The 21,513-nt window shown below is 36.2% G+C and overlaps 1 protein-coding gene across 1 annotated transcript in view; it reads right to left on the bottom strand.

The window, feature by feature from the left end:
- MCF2L (MCF.2 cell line derived transforming sequence like) overlaps positions 1-21,513 on the bottom strand; it is a gene marked incomplete at both ends in the record, with an annotated part of 134,864 nt that overhangs the window by 5,924 nt on the left and 107,427 nt on the right. The window contains 19 exons of the mRNA XM_079540922.1: positions 157-249; positions 792-1,013; positions 1,660-1,785; positions 2,845-2,937; positions 3,085-3,177; positions 4,078-4,147; positions 4,961-5,076; positions 8,647-8,713; positions 9,685-9,761; positions 10,809-10,879; positions 11,027-11,186; positions 11,829-12,020; positions 12,236-12,427; positions 13,271-13,390; positions 14,347-14,461; positions 15,948-16,072; positions 16,806-16,955; positions 17,462-17,578; positions 18,251-18,370. Of these exons, the coding sequence (XP_079397048.1) occupies positions 157-249; positions 792-1,013; positions 1,660-1,785; positions 2,845-2,937; positions 3,085-3,177; positions 4,078-4,147; positions 4,961-5,076; positions 8,647-8,713; positions 9,685-9,761; positions 10,809-10,879; positions 11,027-11,186; positions 11,829-12,020; positions 12,236-12,427; positions 13,271-13,390; positions 14,347-14,461; positions 15,948-16,072; positions 16,806-16,955; positions 17,462-17,578; positions 18,251-18,370 (2,319 nt within the window). The remainder of the gene's footprint in view (positions 1-156; positions 250-791; positions 1,014-1,659; positions 1,786-2,844; positions 2,938-3,084; positions 3,178-4,077; positions 4,148-4,960; positions 5,077-8,646; positions 8,714-9,684; positions 9,762-10,808; positions 10,880-11,026; positions 11,187-11,828; positions 12,021-12,235; positions 12,428-13,270; positions 13,391-14,346; positions 14,462-15,947; positions 16,073-16,805; positions 16,956-17,461; positions 17,579-18,250; positions 18,371-21,513) is intronic.

Here is a 21,513-nt window from a genome sequence, read left to right as displayed (position 1 = left end):
GGTATTGTAAAATATGATTAAAAACAAAGGGAAAAAAAAAAAGCCAAAACAAAATAGATCTTGTTAGGTTTAGAATTCACCCCCTTGGTTTTTAGTTTATTATTATTATTAGTTGTTGTTATTGTTATTATTTAAAAGGTATTTGCATGTTGTTACCTGTATGATGTAAACTTCTTCCCTTGCATTATACCAGATTTCAAATTTTTTTGCATCACCTTTGACATTTTCTGTTATTCCAACTGCTGCCATCTGGAAGCAAAAAGGACAGCTGCTGACCTACTAAATTGCAATACAGATAAGAGAAGCAGAAGGCTAACAGTATTCTTTAGTAACCCACTTATGAAAAACCAAACCACATTTGGCTCAAAGAAAAGAAAGCACATGATCTGCATGTTGGACACAAGGCCTTCAACGCATTATGTCAGCACGGCTACCACAAAGGGAAAAAAAGGTTTAAGTTAATTTAGTTAAGACTGACTCACAAACTGTCTCTTAGAATCCAGAGTGACAAATCTTACATCTCTTTTATACTACCCACTGTGACATTTTCCAAGTCATTAATGCAACTGCCATCCAGCTAGATTAGCATGGTTTAGACATTTGCAAAGGACAGTCAACCCCTGACACCATCACCCATCAGCTCAAAGCGACTCAGACTTGCACTAACAATTACACTTGCCTGAAAGAATGAAGCTTACACTGAAAAACTGCAACATGACAACAATAAAGAAGTGTGTTACTGCAACTAATCCCTTATTATCACTACCTTCCTGGACTGCTGAGTGCCTTACATTTAAGGAGTGTTTATAGCTGTAAGAAGGTGCCTTCTCATATCCCTCTCCGTTTTCTTCTCGCTTTTTACAGAACAGCACTGCTTTCTCGTGGAGGAACAGGTGTCGCTGCATTGGCTTGAAGCGTGCCAGATCTTTCACCTTTGAGTGACCCTTTTTATGATCAGTCCAGACGTTGAAGGATCCCTGCATTAGAAGCTTGCCCAGCTCATTCAGGTTTCCCTAGAACAGAAAAGTGGTGTTTATAACTACAAAGAGGTAACATCTGACTGAAACACACACTCTGAACAGGTTGTTGCAAGTTCTGTCATTTCAATTAATCTCACATCAGTGTTTACATTGAATTTGGAAAGATAATGAAAATACAGTCAGTGTTTAATATTCTCTCTCCTACACTGTTCAGGCATGATTTCATAGTCAAGAGTAGCAATGGCAAAACACAGAGATCACACACAGAAAAAAGGAGGAGGTACAATACATATCTGTTTTTTTGCATACTGCAAAGCTCCTTATATTTATCTGTTCATTTGTTTTCTTTTCCTGGAAGATTTAGATGTAGTTTTACACATGGATACAAAGAACCTGAAAGTGACTCCTGTTTGGCAGTTTCCTAAGCCAGACTGTTCAGGATGGTTTTCTGTTTCCAACTTGGTGAAAAGTAGATCAAAGAAAGAAAACTTGAGCAGACAGGGGAAAATATTATCCATAGCAGGAAAACCTCAAAAAAGAGAGAGAATCTTTCCACTGTTTTCATTATATAATGCAGTTTAAAGATGTATTTTGTAAAATATTCTTCTCATTATTAGTAAACAATAGGGAATACTTGTATGTATATAGGTGCCTAAAAAATAATAATATTGTTACTTACATCATAGCCTGTGATGGCTATCTGGTGCATAGAATCATTGACTGCTTTGAGAATACCCAGTATAGAATTTAATGCCTCCTGGAGGTCTTCAGCACCTTCACAGTTCTTACTGTACTTCAGCATTTCCTGAGCAGGCAAAGACAACAAGCTTTGTTTTGCAAACAGCAGTAACTAGGATTATTTTAACACTGAATTTGGCCTACATTTTTAAAGTTACCCAGTGAAGTTTACACTGTATAATCTAGTGGATTAAGTATTGGCTCTAACTGAAAAGACCCCAAGTTTTACCTCATATCTGCTGCTAACCAGTCTCCTCAGTCTCCTAAACCTTTTATAAGCACAGCCTAAGAAATTTACAAGTCTGAGTTACTGAGCATTTTTAACCACAATTGCTTAAAACAAAAGCAGAACCCCAATGTCATCCTTTTTCTTCCACTCATTTTTTACATTCTGTTGTTTTTAAATAATAAATGTAAAAACATAGGCAAATTGCATTGATTATTTGAATTATTTTAAGGTCTGGAATGCTAATTGCAGACTTAAACATACTATGTATTACACTGCTTACACATTTTAAAAAGTATTTCTTCTCCAAAAAGCTTACTGGGGAAGCTGTATCTTCCCATTTGATCCAGATATACAGAGCAGTATGAGAATAAGTATTTACTCATGGAGTTCAGAAAGAAAAGATTCTTTAAACAGAAAACTTTTCAGGTACTTCTCTCTTCATAAAAGCTTGAAGTAAATTAAGAGCTTTCAAAGAATTAATTAGCTCAGTTTTAATGGTAGTTTACTCTTGAGTTAAACACAGTTATTGAACCCTGTGTCCATGTAGTGACTATTTCCTAAAACAAATCAGTTTCAAGCACAGCAAAAAGACAAACATTCATTTAAAAATATATATAATACTACATTCCTCTCATTTTGTTCTCTCTGTCCATTGTATGCCTAAATGAATCAGAATGGCATCCTTCCTAAAAATTGCATACAGTGACCACAGTTAAGTACGTTCCCTACAACACAAGTTGCTTTGAAGACTCCAATTAACTGAATCTTTCTGGACACATTCTCAATTTGGATTTATACACTACTCTGCTCATTTAGATTTCTCTGCAGCAGGATGAGATAAGCAGCATTCAGAAGAAAAAAAAAATACGGTTAGCATTATAATTTTGTAACACATACCTTTAGCAATAATTGGTATTTGGTTATTCTTTGAACTGGCTTCAGCAAGTATGAGTCCAAACTGAGCTTGTGATCAAGTTTCCTTTGACATTCCTGTAATCAGTGTCAGATTTTGTCAGTACGCAAATCAATATTCAGTACACAAATCAATATATTTTGTTATTCATACTTGAGATAGATTAGCAATTTTAACAAAAAAAATAAATACAGAAATATTTCAGAGAATCAAACAAGCCATACCTGAAAGAATACGGAATCTGAAAATTGCCTCCACAAACTTTCAGATCGAGGTTTGTTTTGACAGTATTTCTCATAAATCTGGAAATCTTCCATCTGAAATGGGGGAGAAGAATAAAAAGTAAATGATTGCCTATTAAAAAAAAACAACAATGTTCTTAAGAATTTTTCAGTCAGCAAGTCTAAGGAAAAAGGACAATTCCTTCAGGCATCCCTAACAGGCAACAATTTTTCAGTACCGCTCATTTTGTAACAGCTACTCATTTTGTACATGGAAGATACGAATAAAACGCTCCTGTTAACTTCTACTTAATTGAATAACAAGTGCCTTATGAAGAAGCATATCTTATGTTTACAAATGCATTTGTGTCACCCTATGAAGAATATGGGGTCTTTTAATTTAATTCAATTAATCCCAGAACATGATTCCCTCCGCATAACTTACAAAAAAAAAAATTTTGCCCTTCTTTCTTTATGCATTTGCATTTTGTGAATGTGTTTGTCACTGGAAGTGGACCAACTAGTTTGCTGTCCCTTATCACTTCAACACTGCCTTCAAGAAGTGGATATTTTTCAATCGTGTTTGCTTACACAAGCCCCATAGTGCTCCTGTTGCTCCATGAGACTTCACACATACAAGATATTATTTTCATTTGGTTATTCATGAAATTTTCAAATTCTGCTTTCTGTTTTAAAAAATATTTTCCAGTAAGATTAAGCAAAATAATCAGTAATAGTGATCTCAAATGATCCAACGCATGATGCTTCTTCATGTTTTCCTAATTGCAACTTTAATAAGGCAATTTTCTTTCAAAACAGTAGTAGCTCTTCCTATTAAAATTAATTACACCCCACAGTGGAAAATATCCCCAACTCTCTCATCCGTTCAAAACAAACAAAGGGGACCTGGTGGCAATTATTCCATAAAAATTACTCTCAGCAGTAACAGTTTTAGAAGAGCTTATGAACGAAATGTCAGCTAAAGATGACACATACCTGATCCAGAAAGCACCGTCCTACCAGTTCTGGGTATTCCACGTAATTTTCTAGTTCTCTCAAGAATATCCTACAAAGAACATTTTCTTAGAGCACACGTCAAAGAAAATTGTAAACATTCACATTCTTGCAATTCACTGTCTAAACTTAAAGAAACAGAGCTGTAACTGTGCTGTAATTGTGTATTATGAAATTAAACAAAACTGTCCTAGGTGACGTTTTAAAAAGGAGTAGCAAAATAAACACGTTCTGACCAATTTCTTCTAGCTTACTGTTGCTACAACAGAACCAAACATAAGATTTCAGTGGGGGCAAAATGGCTTTGCTTCCCTGCCTTATGTAATTAGTAGTAGGATTTATGAAATTTAGTAGGTTTTTTTCCTTCCAAAAGCTATCAAGCAACACAAGTCAAATAATACATGAAAAAGTGACAAACACTGAAGTCTAGTTTTTCCTGACTAAGAAACAGCTACTTAATATGCTTAATTTGTCTTGAAAATATTTATCTTCTAAATATTTAGATATTGCCATGTGAAGAAACATCTCTCCAGCAGCAATAAGGTCGTTAAATATGAAAATTAAATAGCCTCAACCGGACGCAAGAGCACAGAAAATCTGTGGTTTAGGATAACAACTTACTTTCAATTGAAAGTTTAAAAATAAAAGAAACCAAAAAAGCAAACAAACTTAGCTTCAATAAGCTTGTAATCAGACCATAATAGTTTTCTTCAAGAAGATGCAGAATTTTACCAGTGTTCTGAAAATGTTTCTTCTCTAATGCATATCAGTTTTAACTCAATAGAGAGCTAGGTGAGGCTCAGTAAGGATCTTTTAGCAATATCCCATCCAAATGTTACTTTTACATCTGAATCCAAATCCTCACCTGTTGTGAAAGTGATAAATTTCTTCCATATTCCCAAACAAAATATCCTTCTTGTTTTGGAGTTCTGGTGAAATGAGGTGAGCCATTAAGGGGTTGTCCATCTCTGCAGCATACCCCTAGAACACAAAAGAGGGTACACTGATTATCTTCCTCTCTTTGGTAGGGCAGTTTGCATCAGCAGGCTGATAACCAAAGAAAGAGTTCAATATTAATCATGAAACAAATTACAAAATCTGCTCTTTCATCAGTCCAGTAAGATGCATCTAATGCAGGTTTTCAATATACACACGGATAATTACTGCCATTTTTACTGAAGTAAAGATAAAACAGTTTGCAATCATTTCCAAAAACCATATATTCCCATGTTGCTCAGACATAAGTTTGCACTTTGCATTAGATTTTACATATCTGAGTTAAAGCCACAATTCCAGAAAACCTTCATGCTGGTTTTAGCTATTATGAAGAGGGACCAGGACTACAGTTACGTCTAAAAGAAAGCATTAAGCTTCATGTTATATTTTAAAGATATTTTCATAGATTTATCACCCAAAGTCATTACCTTTAGATTCTGACATCTTCTGTGTAACATTTAAGGCCACATTCTTTTATACACCTATTTGGCACAAGTAAGGAAAAGGAGGCACATATGGCTTTAGCCCAAGACTGTTCTCCTCTCATACCCTGAGGTGATTAAGCTGTGATTAAGAGATCTCCCAGAAGAAGAAGGAAAAAAAAAAAGTATCTGTATACACAGCAAGCATGAAAGAATGGCTTCATTTAATGCCAGCTAATGGTACCTGCATTTCTTAGACTTCCAGGTGACTAAAAGGCATTCATCATCTCCAAGACAGAAGGTGCCTCAGCTTAAATGACTTCCTATGAATTTGTCAGTGTAGTAAGGGGAATTGAACAAAACCATGTATAGTAGGAAAAGATCAAATGGATTGGACAACAAGTGCCAGGAACGATGAAAGATTTAAATATTACTGCATTTCATAGTTGAAGATGATGTGAGGTAGTTCAGATTTGGATTAGATTTCCCTCTCTTGCTCTCAACACAGTTGTCATGGACAAGGTGGTCACAGGAAAAATAACTGCATGAGTGTCAACTATTTATAACAATAAACTTAACTGAACCATAACCAAGTGACAAGGTAAAAGGAAGGATAAGCAACAACACACCTGCAATCAAGACTTTAAAACCCAAACTAGAAATAGTAGGAGAACTAGGCAGTAAAGTCAGCTAGCCTAAAGAATTCAGGCATTTGATAAACTAGCAATTAGATTTTCATTTATATTTTAAAAATCCTTTAAAAATCAGTGTTTTTTTCCCCTCAAACAATGAGGGGAAAAAACAACAATGGTATAGGCAAAGCTGCTGGAGCTCACTGACTGCTAACCACCGTCCCTCTCCCATCTCTCTTTCCCATGAGTACAAAAACAAAGTCTTAGTTAAAAGAAAAGAAAAAAGGTAGCAGTTAGAGAAATCCAAAAGTATCACCTTTAAAAGGATAAAAATGATTCATTGATTTGCATAAAATGGAGTACAAAAAAATAAACAGGAAGAAAAACTGTGAGCACTAAGCAGTTTAGATTCAGAGAAGCGATGCAGGAATAGACCACTACATTCCCATTGAAGTGAGGATGATGTTGGACATTGCAACAAAGACAGGATTGGCCTCAGGAAGAGGAAACTAACCCAGCTCAGATGAAAACAAAACTCACGGAGCTCAGTACTCTGTTCGGAAAGAACAAAACCATGAAAATACATACATTGACAAAAAGTTGTTAACAGTATGTCAAGGTTTTGTATTTTCCGTTTAGAATGACATAGTGCTTATTTTTCAACTGCAAGATAAAAACAATGTTTTACTGCCCGAGTAGTATTTGTATCTTAAGAAAGGAAAAGTTATTCCTTGCACCAATGGGGATCAATAACAATACACAAGGCTTTGTTTAATCTTCTATTTGAAAGCTGTTCTAAAAGTATAGAAGTAAATGGAAAAAGGAGTAGAATGCAACTTCCACTTATAGACTAGACCAGCATTTTTTCCCAGTACAAATTTTTGGATTTCACAGACTAAAGTGGAGTAAGTGTCATTATTAATAAAAGAAAAACTACCAGGCTCACTTGAAAACAGCTACAGGAGTTTCCTAGTAATTGATCTTGTAAACTACCTTTAATTTTCTATCTGAATGCTTTGCTGAGAGAAAAGGCGTAACAAAAAAAAATGCAACATAAAAGGAGATACTGTCCATGTATAATGTTATTTTACAGGAAAATCAGAAAGACAGAACAGGAGGAACAAAAGAATTGGGGAAATAGCATAAACTTTGGATTATTAATAAGAATTCCTCAAAAGCTGGAAGATTGCCTTTAAAACAATCATCAGCAAGGATCTGACCAGAATTACTGTTGGCAGTTCTCATCATCCAGATTCAAGAGTGATGAATCCCAAACTGCACAAAGGTAGAGGGAAGTGTGATTGGCACAGTCAGAGTGCTGGAGAGGCAACTGAATTGTCAGAAAATGAAGAGAGCTTGACTTTGCAAGACAAAAGTTTGCACTATTCTCTATGTAGAACAAAAAAAATACTAGAGGAATAGAAAGATTCTGCAATACCTCCAGTAGTAGCAGGAAGGACCAAAAATCCTAAAATCATTTGAACCTTGATTTTAACAGAATTATACAGACAGCATTACATAGAAGAGCAAAGAATAAAGCAATCCTTAAGGTCCACTCCAGAGATACACTGCTTTATTATCATACATCAGGCACAGCTGCCCTATCACTGGGACATCCCAGCACTTGGACAAAATCTATGGCATGAACACTACTGGAAACTGACCATAAACCAAACAAAAGCAAGGCCAGAGTTCATACAATACTACTCTTACCTGAAGATGTATACCCAGAAAGTATTGCTTTCAGTCCTTACATAAATATGAGACAAATAAGACAGCTCCTATTGAAAAGCCTAAAATTGGCATGGACACCAGAAGTTGTTTGGCTCAGTTGCAAATCATCCTGATTAAAGTCAATGTCAAGTTATCTGCAGCTTTAATATTTCCAAAACCAGACTGGACTACAACAAAATGCTGCATACACATCTGAACAAATGAATACAGAACTCCGTACCACGTTCTAGAAGCAACTTGCAAATGCTGCAATTATGACTCCATGAGCATGGAGCAAAGGAAATATTCTTGTTGCCTTCACAATTTTGCATCACTATATTATTACTACAAGCTACTCTGTAGCCATAGCTGTACCTGAGATATTTGGAAGGTTACTTAAAGGCCTACAAAGAAGGATGTGATTAACAGATTTGCTCCTCTGATTCAAGATTCTTTCAAAGCAAATTCACATTCCAGTGTGACATACAATCTTCCTGGAACTGATCAAAGACTCTGGAATGAAATTCTAAAACAATTAATGATCATTAGAAATCTCAGTATGTTCTACCTCAATAGTTGGGCACATCTTACTTTTGCTATTTAATAATATAAACTCCTAGATGTGTATTTTTAGGAAAACATGCATTGAAATCAACATGTGAAAACACGAGGGCAAAGAGGTGTGGCAAGAAAAGGATAAGCATCACAGAGATGAGGAAAGCATAAGAACATCTGCGAAATGGAACAGAAATAGATTCAGATCAGTCAGAGTGAAATTTAATCTTTACCTCAAGAACACAGAGAAGTTCTTCCACATATGCCCGTTCAGTTTCAATAAGTTCATTCATTACATGCCTGAAAACAAAGAATGATAATTAAGGAAGGCCTGTTCATTTATACAAAGTATTAAGGCAATGTTAACTTTGTATGTTTCTATTTCAACTGGAAATCGTTTTTATTTTCTGAAGTAACGTAAAATGTGATTTTCATATATATTTCTGCACACAGCTTATATATCCACACTGAGAAGCAAGCATTTTTAAAACATTTCGAAGTCATGAATGTGTTTAAATAGGAGAAGAAAAAAAAGCCAAAGCTGGAATTTCAAGCATCATAGGAGCTGAACAGAAGCAGTGAACAGTTTTTATTATTGTATACATAAAACCTGTTTATGTTGCATTTGCAAGTATTACAGAAGCTGAAGTTAGAGGTGCAAAGGTTTCAAGTTACACTGGTCATTTTAAATTTGAGGCATGTGCTGTAGCTTAAAAGTCACAGTGTCTCTTTTTCAGGTTAGCTTGCTTAATTACTAAGGGAAAAACACTTGCTTCTCCCCCAAGACTTTGTGATTTCAGATGATTTAGCACACATTAAAATAGTGAAAAGACAGCAAGAATATCTAGGTTTCAGTTAGAAATGCAGGTTCTGTACCACTTGCAGGTAGAATAAGGGATGCTGTTTAGTTTTAATGCTGAAAAGTTCTTAAGATTAATCAAAACAGGGTCTAAAAAAAGTCAAATAATAATAAAATTGTCCTCTGAAGCACAGAGACCAAAGTATATGACAGATTTACAGGAGGTTTATTCCTCAAAACTGTCTTCTCTGACATTAAAATGTGTAATTATCCTCCCATAGTATTATCTCGCTGTAGCAAAGCTAGACTGATACTACATAAACCTTAAATAACGCTGCAGACAGACTGAAGTATCTTTCTTCATGTACAAAGCACAGAAGCATACTTGTCTTATCAAATCTTTAGCCAAACTCAGACTTTACTGGAAGCAAATCAGAGAAAGAACATTTGTTGTTTATCAAAATACACTTACTGCCGTAACACAGCTAGGTTTTCTTCATCATCCATTGTAGATCCTCCTCTGCTTTGATGGAGTTCACTCATTTCAGTCTAAAGTAGGAAACAAACAAACAAAATTATCACAGCATAACAGACAGAGGAGGAAAAAGCACTAAAATATGGAGCTTTGCAGTCAGGTCTATTCATATGAGTTTTCACAGGGAAAGCTGTACTCCATTAATTATGAAATCATTTTGCAGAAACTCAGTGAAAAAAATCCAAGTCAACCTGAATATTTCAAAGCATTCATGAACATTTAGATACAGAGAGTTCGCTGTCAAAGGTCAGATTAGAAAAGACAGTGGCTCAAGACCTCTCTACAGTAAGATAACATCAACATAATCTCAGAGGCAGTGCTGGCCTAAATCTGCTTTCCAAGCTAAAAATCAGGTACTGTGCTAAAGTTCTGGTAAATTACTAACTTGGTAGAAGTTCACTTTCACAAATTTTATTGTAATGCCTGAGCTAATTCAAGCTTTTGCTTAAAAAACAAAAGCAAAAACATATATATATATCCTCCTTCCAGTTCCCCCCCAAGCCAACCCTTTTCTCCAGCTGTTGTCCCTACTGGTCATACAATCTTATCCGTCTCCTTGCGTCATCACTTGATTCTCGCTGAACCTTTACTGAGTTAATTCAACCCTCTAACTCAGTGGAAAACTATTTGTTTCTGCTGCTGTCGTCAGGTTATTTTCCTTGCAAGAGGCGGAGCAGGAAGACCTACCCCACTTGGGAATGGCAAACCATTAGGTCAGGTGAAGCTTTCTTTGAGCCAATGACAACTACCTTTTCACTTTCTCTAGTTTTAAGAGTAGCCAATTACTACTGGCAAATAATAAATGTTTCCTGTTCATAGATTTTACATTTTGCTGCCCCTAACATTTTTCCTAATATAGGCAACTATTTACTTTTTCTCTCATACTCAGCTGAGTGACAAAGCAGTCTTTATTTAAACTAGAGTTACCTTGATAGGGGCAATATCAGCACATTTTCAGTGAAATAGCCTAATTCTTCTTGAAGTTGTTGAATATTCCATTGTGTTATGACTTTCTCAAGCAGTGCGTACATGAAAAAAAAAAACACTGAAAAGAATGTTACCTTTCCTCTTCTGTAGTTTACTTTCCGAAGCACACCGCTTTCTGTGTTGGATACACAATCTCTTTGAAGACCTAAGCATATAAACCAGAACCAAACAGCAGTTAGAACTTGAGCGGATCTAACACAGATGTTTGCACAACCACAAATTACAGCTGAAAGTTTCTTCAAGTTTCTTAACACAGTGTAAAAAATTACTTAACTCTGCTACATTTGCTTACCTGGAGAGGTACAAGGAGATTTTACAAAGGCTTCGGGTCTAGGTGCAACTGGCTGAACAGGACGTGTTTGCTTAGCTGCCAATTTCTTAAGACTTACTTGTCTCTTTTGAAACATTTCTTCCATGCTTTCTTGCTTCTGGAAAACCTTTTGTATATGCTCCTACCATTGCCACATGAAGAAAATTAAAAATCACTGTCAGAGAGCCATCAACAAGCTATACTTCTATTTGTGGTGCATTGATTTGCAATGATTATTGCTTTCATACCACGTATAAAAATATTACCCTACTCATCACACCTAACAAGGCATAATTTACAGTTATTTAACATGCTTAAGATTGGAACATATTGTCACAAAACTTGTTTCTCTACAGAAATAACAAAAAAAAAAAATGGGGTTCAAGATTTGATTAAAGGAGTAAAAACTGAAGTTTTCTTGAAAGTGTCTAATGGTTCTGCTTCAAGACAACATCAGCAAGAAGGAAAAGGAATGTATTTTCAAGTTTTATTTTGTAACTGCATTTTTTTTAGAAGTTGTGCAAATATCAAGGAAAGCCATGTTTTCATTATAAAAAAAACATATTTCAAGTATTTGAAAGACTGGAGATCCATTTATTACAAACATCAATGCTACTATCTGAAGAATTTAAGTTGTTAATTGGTCCTGGATCCCTTGATGCCTATACAAAGATACAACATGACTACCACCTTGGGTAAGTACCCGTTCAGATAAATGGCCTGAAGTCACCTTCATGCCACCTAGCTCTAATTGATGCATGCATACATGAATAAATTATAGTACCTTTAGGTCCTCATTGAGGATGTGTGCATACTCTCTGTAAACTTTTTTCAACTCCTTGATTTTATTGCCTGCACCAGTGTCTAGGAATTTCTCAATCTCCTGTAATGCTGATTCTGCACCATCCTGAGACTGACACTTATCTACAGGCTGTGAAGCCAGAAGATAAATTCCTTCATCGCACCACTTCATAGACTAGAAACAAAGAAAAGAACAGGCTCAGAATGCATTTATATCAACATCAAATGCTAAGGTCTAACATATTTCATCCTTCTATTTGTGATGAATTCAGCTATTTAAGGACAAAACTTCCAGCGTACCCAGGAATTTTTTTGATCTGCTGTTTCAATGGGTTGCTGGAGGTTTTAGAATACAAGACAAGAAACAAAACTGCTCCACAGAAAATTTACCTTTTCCAGTAAGCCATGCAGTTCTAGAGATTTATTAAGAACATTCCTCTTCTGTTCCATCTCAGTAGTGAAGGCATCACAGAGATGATGAAGTTCGCTGCATTTTGGAATAATGGAGTCCACAGCATAATGATTGCTCTGAATAAAAGCGTCACCCTCTGAAGCTAGCATTCTGGCTTTTGCTACAGTTTCCTAAGAAAGCAAGCACTGATTGAGGTACATCTTTCCTGGAGTCAACATCAGTTTAAAAAATTAGAACTTAAACTATTTGGTTTTGCACAGTAAAAACACATAGATTGATATAGAATACATAACAGTCTTAGTTAACAAATCGAAGCGATTTCCTATTTTCCCAGATGCCTAAAATCTTTTATGCCTCCTGCCTTGTCGTATCAGATACTTCATAAATATGAATGAGTTTAACCACATGGCCCCTGGGAACCACTTTTAGTCCTTGTGTGCCTTAGTTATTCAGCAGCATGTTTGTGCGTATACACATGCAACTTGGAGTACAGAAGTGATCTGAAGTGAAATAAAAACATTACTCCAGCACCTCAGCCTCAAGAGCAATAGACTCACTTCCATTAAACATAGGTCTTAACATGTTAATTGTGTTCCTTTTTTGTATTTCAGAGTATATTTTTGTTGATAATGTTTAACTACATTTTACACTCAATACAGAGCCTTCTAATTTTTGGCTTTTAAAGCAGTAAGTGGTTTCACAGGAATGGAAGTAGCTTGATCATTAAGCAGAACTTAGCTACATTGGCATTTTATGAAATTCTTCCATGAACCAATGACAGTGGCTTTATGGTTAGTCACTCTGCTCTTTATCAAGGGCTGCCTGAGAAGTGAGTGACTTCAATGGTTAAAAATTGCTTTAAAGTAATGTGCAGTACTAATTTGGAACAGACACTTAGTTCTGCCCTGCTGTTAGCATAAGCTCTGGTCATACAATATTTCAATAACTAAAAGTCATTTCTCTCTCTATAAACACACACATGCTAGAAACACAGTAAACTGCAGAGTTCTTACACGGGATTTTTCTTCAAAGTTGACAAGATCTTTCAAAATGTGCTCCACATGTGAGCAGCTGTTTCCCACATCTGTGAAAGCAGACAGTCTCTCGGACACAATATCCAAAGCTGCTTTAACCTGAAATGAGATACACGTGTGTGTCAATGAGGATGACTGTGCCTTTGGAGGTGCAGTCCAATAGCTGATAGCCTGTATTCCTACTCCAGTGACTTACATTATGGTGTTCCTGAGGCAAAGACACAAATCTACCTTTCCCACCCAACTAAAACTAAAATCACACCAAAAAAATAGCAGTGAAGTAATCTTGTTTTCTGAGCATTAGGTTTCCTGGTACTAGAAAAAAAAATAAAAATATATCCAGGATGAATTTATCATCTTGCTTTTACCAGATGGCAATAGTACAATCTGATACTAATGTAGAGAGCACAACATGAGGGTGAGGTCCTCGCTGTACCAATTAGTTTACGGAAAGACACATACGCACATACTTGTCATATGGTTTTTGAATGTTGTTCCTGGGGAGACACAGGGACCCTATTCTGAGATCAGCTACACCAGAGTAAGCCATCTGTAGGTGCAATAAAGCACATGCATTTAACTAACATGAGATCAGAAACTGGCTGTAAAAATTTTAGTTCAGCCTCCACCCAGCTTCTAACGTTGTGGTTGCAACTTCCCACCCACAGTGCTGGAGGCTGCTTTATAAGACTTCAGCCAGAAGGTTTAGGTAAGCCTTGGTTCCATAAAAGGGCCTATTGGCAAGATGAAAGACTTGCAGCCAGCACATTATGCTTCTGTGGTAGAGAATAGATTTCAAAGGAGTTTTCGAAAGCTTATACACTGCTTGGGTTCATGGAAAAAAATAACACTACAGAAGAGAAGCTATTATGTCTGTATAGGCAAGTATTCAAGGTAGTAAAGATAGCAAGATGTCATGTAAGGACACGTCAAAGAAAAAAATTGGAGAAAGCTTTCAAGTACACACACGAGAGCTGTGAAAACAAGAGGGGAAGTATTTGCTTCTGAATCACTTCTACGTTACCAAATATTGACTGCCACCAAGAAGTTCTCACCTCTCTAAAATTCTGTTCAAAATTCCGAAGGTGCAGACACTGCTCAAGTTTTTGCTGGTGCTTAATCCAAAACTCATCAAAGGCGGACTCTGTTTCATGTAACTGAGCCAAAAGCCTTAAAACACAAACAAACAAGAGCGAAAAAAACAAACTGTAAGAACGGGGGTTGCAACCTTCAAGGACAGTACACCCTTCCACACTGAAGAAGTCTCCTCAAAGCATTATTTTCCAGGAAAAAAAAATAAAAAATTAAACTGAATACAGGAAACTTTAAGCATTGCATGGAATTTTTTTCTAGAATAACATTGATGTAAAACTGGAATCCAACACAAATATTAAATGCTGACAAACGGTCAAGCACTGATTTGAAGGTTGCTGCAAATAATGCTTCTCAGCTCTGACCTGGGGACATGGGGCTTGCAAATAGAAACATACAAATACACGTGGGCTACAACTCTGAAGAGCCTGAGCTTAGAGCTATAAAAAAAAAAAAAAAAAAAAATGAAGCATTAAATTTGTACTGCTGTGACCAGCCAGCTGCCCTTACGTTTCATTCCTTGGAGCAAGGCTCATAAAAAAAACTGAAGGTCATTGCTCCTCTTCTGAGCAGAGAGACTACTTTAATATCATAGACAAGCATAAAGCAGTACTGATATGGAAAGAACCTTCTTCAATTATAATTCTAGCAAAATTCCTCAAGACTTAACTTTTCAACCTTTCTTTGAGTAGTGTATTTGACATTGTGGTATTCTATGGACTACACAACATGCTTTGTTATATTCAGGCTACATCTGGAAAAGGCTGGAGGACAGAATTTTAAATAACTTTTGTCTTTATTAGAACAGAAATGAACCCTGGATTTCCAAGTTAAATCCAATTAGAAATAAAAAGGGAGACATTTTAAAGCTACTTTTGTCAGATATTGTATAAAATAGAACATTTTGGGTAAATTAGCAACCCCCACCTCCACCCTGATTATCCTTCAGATAGCCAATAGCAGCAATGACTCCAAAGAAGCAACTTCTGCCAAGATTTGTCCATTGGAAGTGACACTTGGAAAGAAAAGTCAGTCCAAGAGTAACAGTAACATGGAATGACAGACAAAAAAAGAATGCAGATAATTGCCTTGGGGAAATGAGCTATGCTTTTATAGCATTGTTCAAATTTACATCTGTGCTACGATGATATAATGTCTTCAAAATTGGCAAAAATTTAAGGGGGTGGGTGGGAGAAGCAAAGAAAAGTAAGATCGAATACATGCCCAGAGGAAGCATATGGGAAGTTTGTGCATAGATGACATTCCAAGAGCAGAGTAGTCCTTAAAAGCCCTTTAAAAGTTTCTAATTGCATTGATATTAGCAGTGTTGGGAGTCTTTTCAGGCAGGTTTCCTTATATTCATGTGATCCAGTAGTGGACATCAGAGAATTACTTTGCTTAAGACAGATCTGATAACAGCAGAGTCATTTCTGAAAGTGCCTTTTATCTATTCACACTGCATCATTTGCTTACTTGCTACACATACATATAGAATTAAGTAACAGAGCCAGGCAAGGGTCAAAAACACAGAGAAGCAGCATGTTCAGTATTTCACTCCTCTCACCTTTCTACTGTAGTTTGATTGTCTAGTTGGTCTTGATTCAGTTTGTATTCAGGGTTCTCAGTAACTGGCTTTGTAATACTTCCAAGGATATCGTCTCCCTGTTCTACTGCTAACCTTATATCTTCCTATAAAAAAAAAAAAAGAACAAAGCCAATAAACAAATAAACAGAAAACCCACAAAAAAAACCCAGAAGAATTCCCTGATTACTGGATTCTTGTTATTTTGTTTAAATAGACTCCTCTAGGCATCAAACTGAAAAAAAAAAAGCACTTTGTTTATAACAGCAATAAAACAAGCATAGCTTGATTAAAAGCAGTGTTGACAATAAAGATGCTAGATGCTATATGTCAGTTTATGGGTCTTAAGTCCCTATTACATTGGGCTGAACTTCTGTGATAGATAATATTCTAGCATGTCTCTGTGCTACAATTATCTCACAGACTTGAAACTTATTGTTTTGGAACCCCTAAACATTATTCATTTAAGCTGATTTATAAGAACATTTGCCCATTCAAGAGGTTGTACCTTTTTCTATGCACGCAAATACAAAAAAAAAAAATTATCACTACAAACAAAACAGCAAATTTAAACTCATCACTTCATAGAAGAGTGTTTTCACACAAGTCATGGTGTGTTTGTACATAAGGTGTACTTAGCTTTAAGAACTGTCCTTATTGAAAACAATGAGAGGATTCTTAACTTCAAACCAAGAAAAACAATTTCAGTGAAATTTCTATGCAATAATTTCATTATCATCATCTATTAACCAAATGCCCTCCAGGCTTCTTATTAGCAATGTCAGCTATAAATTACAACCACTCAAGCCAGAAGGCAGTGTATTTACAAAATGTACATACCTTCATTTTGTCCTTCTTTTCCGTATGCGTTGCAAGAAGGGAGCCGGTTGACTGCACATCATTTGGTAGCTCTGTTTCAGCCAGTTCAGTCCCAAAGGACTGAAGAATCTGAGCTGTTTGCTTAACCTTTTGGGCAAAACCTTCTATAGCCTTTTGGAATAAAAACCATTAAAGATGTTTCATGCTCAACATATGCATATGTACAAACAGACACATACACACAAAATATAACTTGACAAAAGAAACTCGAACAGATGAATTACATGATTAAAAAACGGTCAAAGTATAGTTTTGTAAGCAACAGATACCATCACCATTAATTCCTTAATTGTATGTTTTTCCTAGGCTTGCATCAGGTATATCTTCCTCATATTTTTAAAATCTGGAGCTATTTTATAACTTGAGCTTTTTCTTTCTTGTAGCAAAAACAACATACCCCAACACAACAATACACTGTAGTTCCTTTGCTCCAAGCATTCAGAAAGCCACTCCCAAGTTATTACTCATATTATTTCTCTAAGATGACTAAGTACCATTGGGAACATCTCACTCAGACCAAGTCAACTTGCATCACTTGGAACACGTTTTATAAGTGACAGGGTATAAAACAGAAGAGCTCATGAAACTGAAAAGTTAAAACAACCACCAAGACTTACAGTGCGACGGGATAGCCATCTGTTATGGCAGTAATCCAGGGTGCCACCAAGATCTTCTGTTAATTGTGTTTTATCAATGTATCCCTGCAGTTCTGATACTGAGCCCAGCATTATGATCTGCAGAAGTAAAGAAAAAGAGAACATGATTGCTGGTGAAAAGTCCCTTGTTAAGGATTCTAAGCCGTATCTTTCAGATTCTATTAGAGAAGCTTCATTTTCATATAGAAACAAGTGATAGAACTATTTCCAAAAAGAAACAATGTAAAAACAAACAAAAAAGCTTAACACTTGATGATATAAACTTAAATAACTGCAAAGAAGCCAGAGCACTGGGCTCCAAAGCATTAAAAACATTTAAAAAAGCTTCTGAATCATACAACATAAATGACTCCATCAGATTTTACTCATTTTTAAATCTTGATAAACTGTACATGAGCTTTTTTTTTTTTTTTTTTTTTTTTAATTAAAGAGCAACAACATCTCATTTTTTATCCATTTTTGGTCTCCTCTGTCTGTGGGAGAGAACAGTAGTATCTGCATGGGCTGGGGATGTACGGACTGGCTCTAAGAAATAAGTAAAGACCGTAGGGAACATATCTTAACTAGCTCCAATCCTGGAAATTAACATCTGACAGACATAAAATAACTCATACCACCATCTATTTGCATTTATTTGATTATCTTTAGCTTGCACAGTTTCAAAGCTTATTTTAAAATATAAACACCGCTGGCTAGACTAAGTACTTCAACAGATCCCTGATAACAAAGTGGAAACAGAGCATTACTTACAGGTACTTTCATTTTAAACTCATCTTTGTTGAACTTGAAAGCAATGTCTGAGAGAGCTCGATGAAAAAGTCCTGTTGGGCGCAGAACAAGGACGAGTTGCAAGTTCCCTGGGAAAGATGCCTGAAAAACAAGTTTAATCTGTTGTTTTCTGATGCTTCGAAGGAGAAGCCTCTGTTAAACCACAAACCAACTGTATCAAAGTTCTGCATAACGGGGTGACCAATTATAAACCTAACAAGGCGTGCGCAGAGAGCTCCATTCAAAGAGACCTTTATGCATCTTGGGAACAGGAATCTATTCTCCTGGAATCTAACTTTTCAGGGCTGGCTCATAACGCTCGTATCTTCAGTTAAGATGACATCACAGCCAAGGAGGCTAATGAACAGACAAAGATAGCTTAGTACTTTTTTAACAATGTTTCCAATGGTTATCTTATCTTTTCTCTAATAGAAGGTGCCAAGAGAAACCCCTGCTATTATGTGAATACATAACAACCAATTTCTTGTTTATGTGTACTACCTTGCCAGTTGCCTACACAATCTAGACTGAATTTCCAAGACTGAATTTTTCACCACCAAGACTGAATTTCTCAGACAGTAGCTTAGAAGAGGTAAGCATGAATTCTGCAGACAAAAATAAAACAAAAATTGTCCTCAGCTGTGCTTTTTCTCCTCATCTTTCAACTTGTAGTCTCATAGATTCTCCCAGTTCTAGAAGTGGCATGGGGAAAACAGAAGAGAGGAGAAGGAAAGCAGGCTTGTTGCACTAAATTATGAGATAAGCAAACAAACAAACCCTCTGCTGTGCCAGAAGTTCACATACTTAGCATTTAGCCATTCTTGAAATGACACAAATCTTCTCTCATATTTAGTATTTCCACAGCAGGGAGGCACTAAAGCTCTCTAAAGAGAAGTTCATTATAATGATTAAGTATGCAATATATATACATTTTTATTATATTGTTGGAAACTGTGGGACATCTCTAAGTAAAAAAAGCACCAACATGCATACATTGACTGAACGAGCTGTTGTGCTATGTTCTCTTCCTATGCCTATGAAGCTGTCAGTATCTGGGAGGCTGGAGATGGGTTCAATAGTCATTTTAAGGTTCCAGGGTATTCCAAGCATTTAGCAGCAGACATGACAAACTTTCACACAGAAAAGTAGTTAAAACTACTAGTACTGGAGATCTCATGGATGCATTGTGGTTCCCCATATACTCCAAGAACTGAAATTAGCTGAGAGATCATACAGACTTAAACTTTACAATCTGCCTCCACTCTAACAACGTCCATATTTTCTAGGAAGCCCAATGATTCAGCCCCAGTAGAGTCCCTTAGAAGTCTGGGAACAGAATCCCAGCAATTTTGAGTGCCCACACAAGTTCTCCATCACTGCACCATAAATAACCTTTCTGTGCATATTGAAAGTAGTACACCCTGCGGACTTACTAACCCACAGTTACCAAACAGAGAATGGACCTTAACTACAAGATTCCTGCCTATAATCAGATGAGAAAAATAAAAATAAGTCCATTTTTGAAAGTTATTGTAACAAAGGCAACTTCAAATTTAAGAGAGTGATTTACTCACACAAAGAAACACTTGCAAGAATGGACAATATTTTTTTTTTTATTAAATGCCTGAATAGTTGTACAATAATAATTGCATAGTTTATTAAATTAAACTCATATAAATTTATTTTGTGCCTGTAGTGGCAGAGTGCAGCCTCCTATTGACCTGTTAATTTTCGCCTCCAATTCACCTCCCTCAGAAGAAATTTATTCACTGGAAATACCAACATCAGAATAAGAAGTTCCAAGAAGAAATAACACATTTTGAAAAACTTGTTCACATGAGATATGCATCCCTACTTGAAATCCAGATGCAGCATCTTTGGCATGTCTGTTGGCTACCCATTTAGCTTTGCAAAGAGCATAGGGAAGCACTAGTTTGCTTTTTTTTTTAACGTTCAGTAGATACGACAAAAACATAAAGAGGAGGTGAAACTATGAAGCACTAAAGACACCGAACAGCAAAAGTAAATTTTTAGTTATATACAATTTTCCTTATTCTATCTTTAAATTCTCAGTTTTACACTTTGTAATTCAGACTTTGATGTCATGATTTTAGAGAAAATATTTCAACTGGTACTGGAGCAAAGAGTAGTTGACAGATTCAAAGCAAGAGTAAGTTTTTCTAGACTGTACATTACCCTTTATAAGATGTGTTCAATCACACAGCTAAATAGAGCAGGCTGTCCTGCTCAGGCAAGCAGGTAAAGAAGACACATTACAACTGCTCTCCACTGTGTCTACCCAGAAACTATGCTGCTCTACTCACTACAGTTGTGCACCGTGTAGAATAATTTCTGTTCAAAACTTAGAGCTTCTTCTGTCTTTCATCCAAAATTCTTGGTTATTCTAACTTTGTCTACGATGTTGTTCTTATTTCCACCAGTCTGTCTCCTGCGCTTCCAACTGGGTTGCTTGTTCCTTCCCCCCAACCCCCCAAAACACAGAGCAGTCTTACATGTTAACAACTTTGCTGAGCACTGCCGAGAGTCAAATTCAAAAACCAACATATGTGAAACAACAAAGAAAGAAGGAACTGATTGACACAGTAATGATGCTGGACCAGTAACATTTAACTGAATTTGTATCTTCACTGCCTAAATATTACTACTTCCCTAACAGCTTTTATTTTTTTCCCCTAAAACTCTGGTGACTTGCAGAGACAATGATATGATTCAAGAGACACTCCTCAGATGCATCCTTTCAACTTCATCAACAAGCCAACTTCAGCCTGAACAGCAGAGAGCAAAAATCTCCATTCCAGTCCAGCAGAATGCTTGTTTGAAGCCACTGTATCCTATGCTAACATAGTGAACGATGACTTCTCAATAAGGCTGTGCCAGACATTATACATGGCAATAAATGCTTGTGTGTGTTTAGTAGTGTCATAAAATAAAGTGCCATCAAGGCTTGTTTTACTGAAGTCACTGAACATCACTGTAACACCAAGAAGGGCCTGTGCACTTGAAAATTGGTTGTGGTTTTTTTTTTTCTTTTAATTCAAAAGCATATTTCTTTACTAGATTACTATTAAACTGCTCCACCAGTATCTTGTCTCAAATATTGTACTTTAATGCCCATGCAAAAAAATATCAGTGAAAGAAAGAAAAAACAAAACTCTACACAGAACTCGCACATTTCTGATTCTGCTTAGGTCAGGGTAGCCCCCACTCTACTCTAGTTCATATAT

This window comes from Tetrao urogallus, assembly GCF_951394365.1.
Source record: "Tetrao urogallus genome assembly, chromosome: 1".
Classification (NCBI taxonomy): domain Eukaryota; kingdom Metazoa; phylum Chordata; class Aves; order Galliformes; family Phasianidae; genus Tetrao; species Tetrao urogallus.
This window is presented reverse-complemented; position numbering and strand designations above follow the sequence as displayed.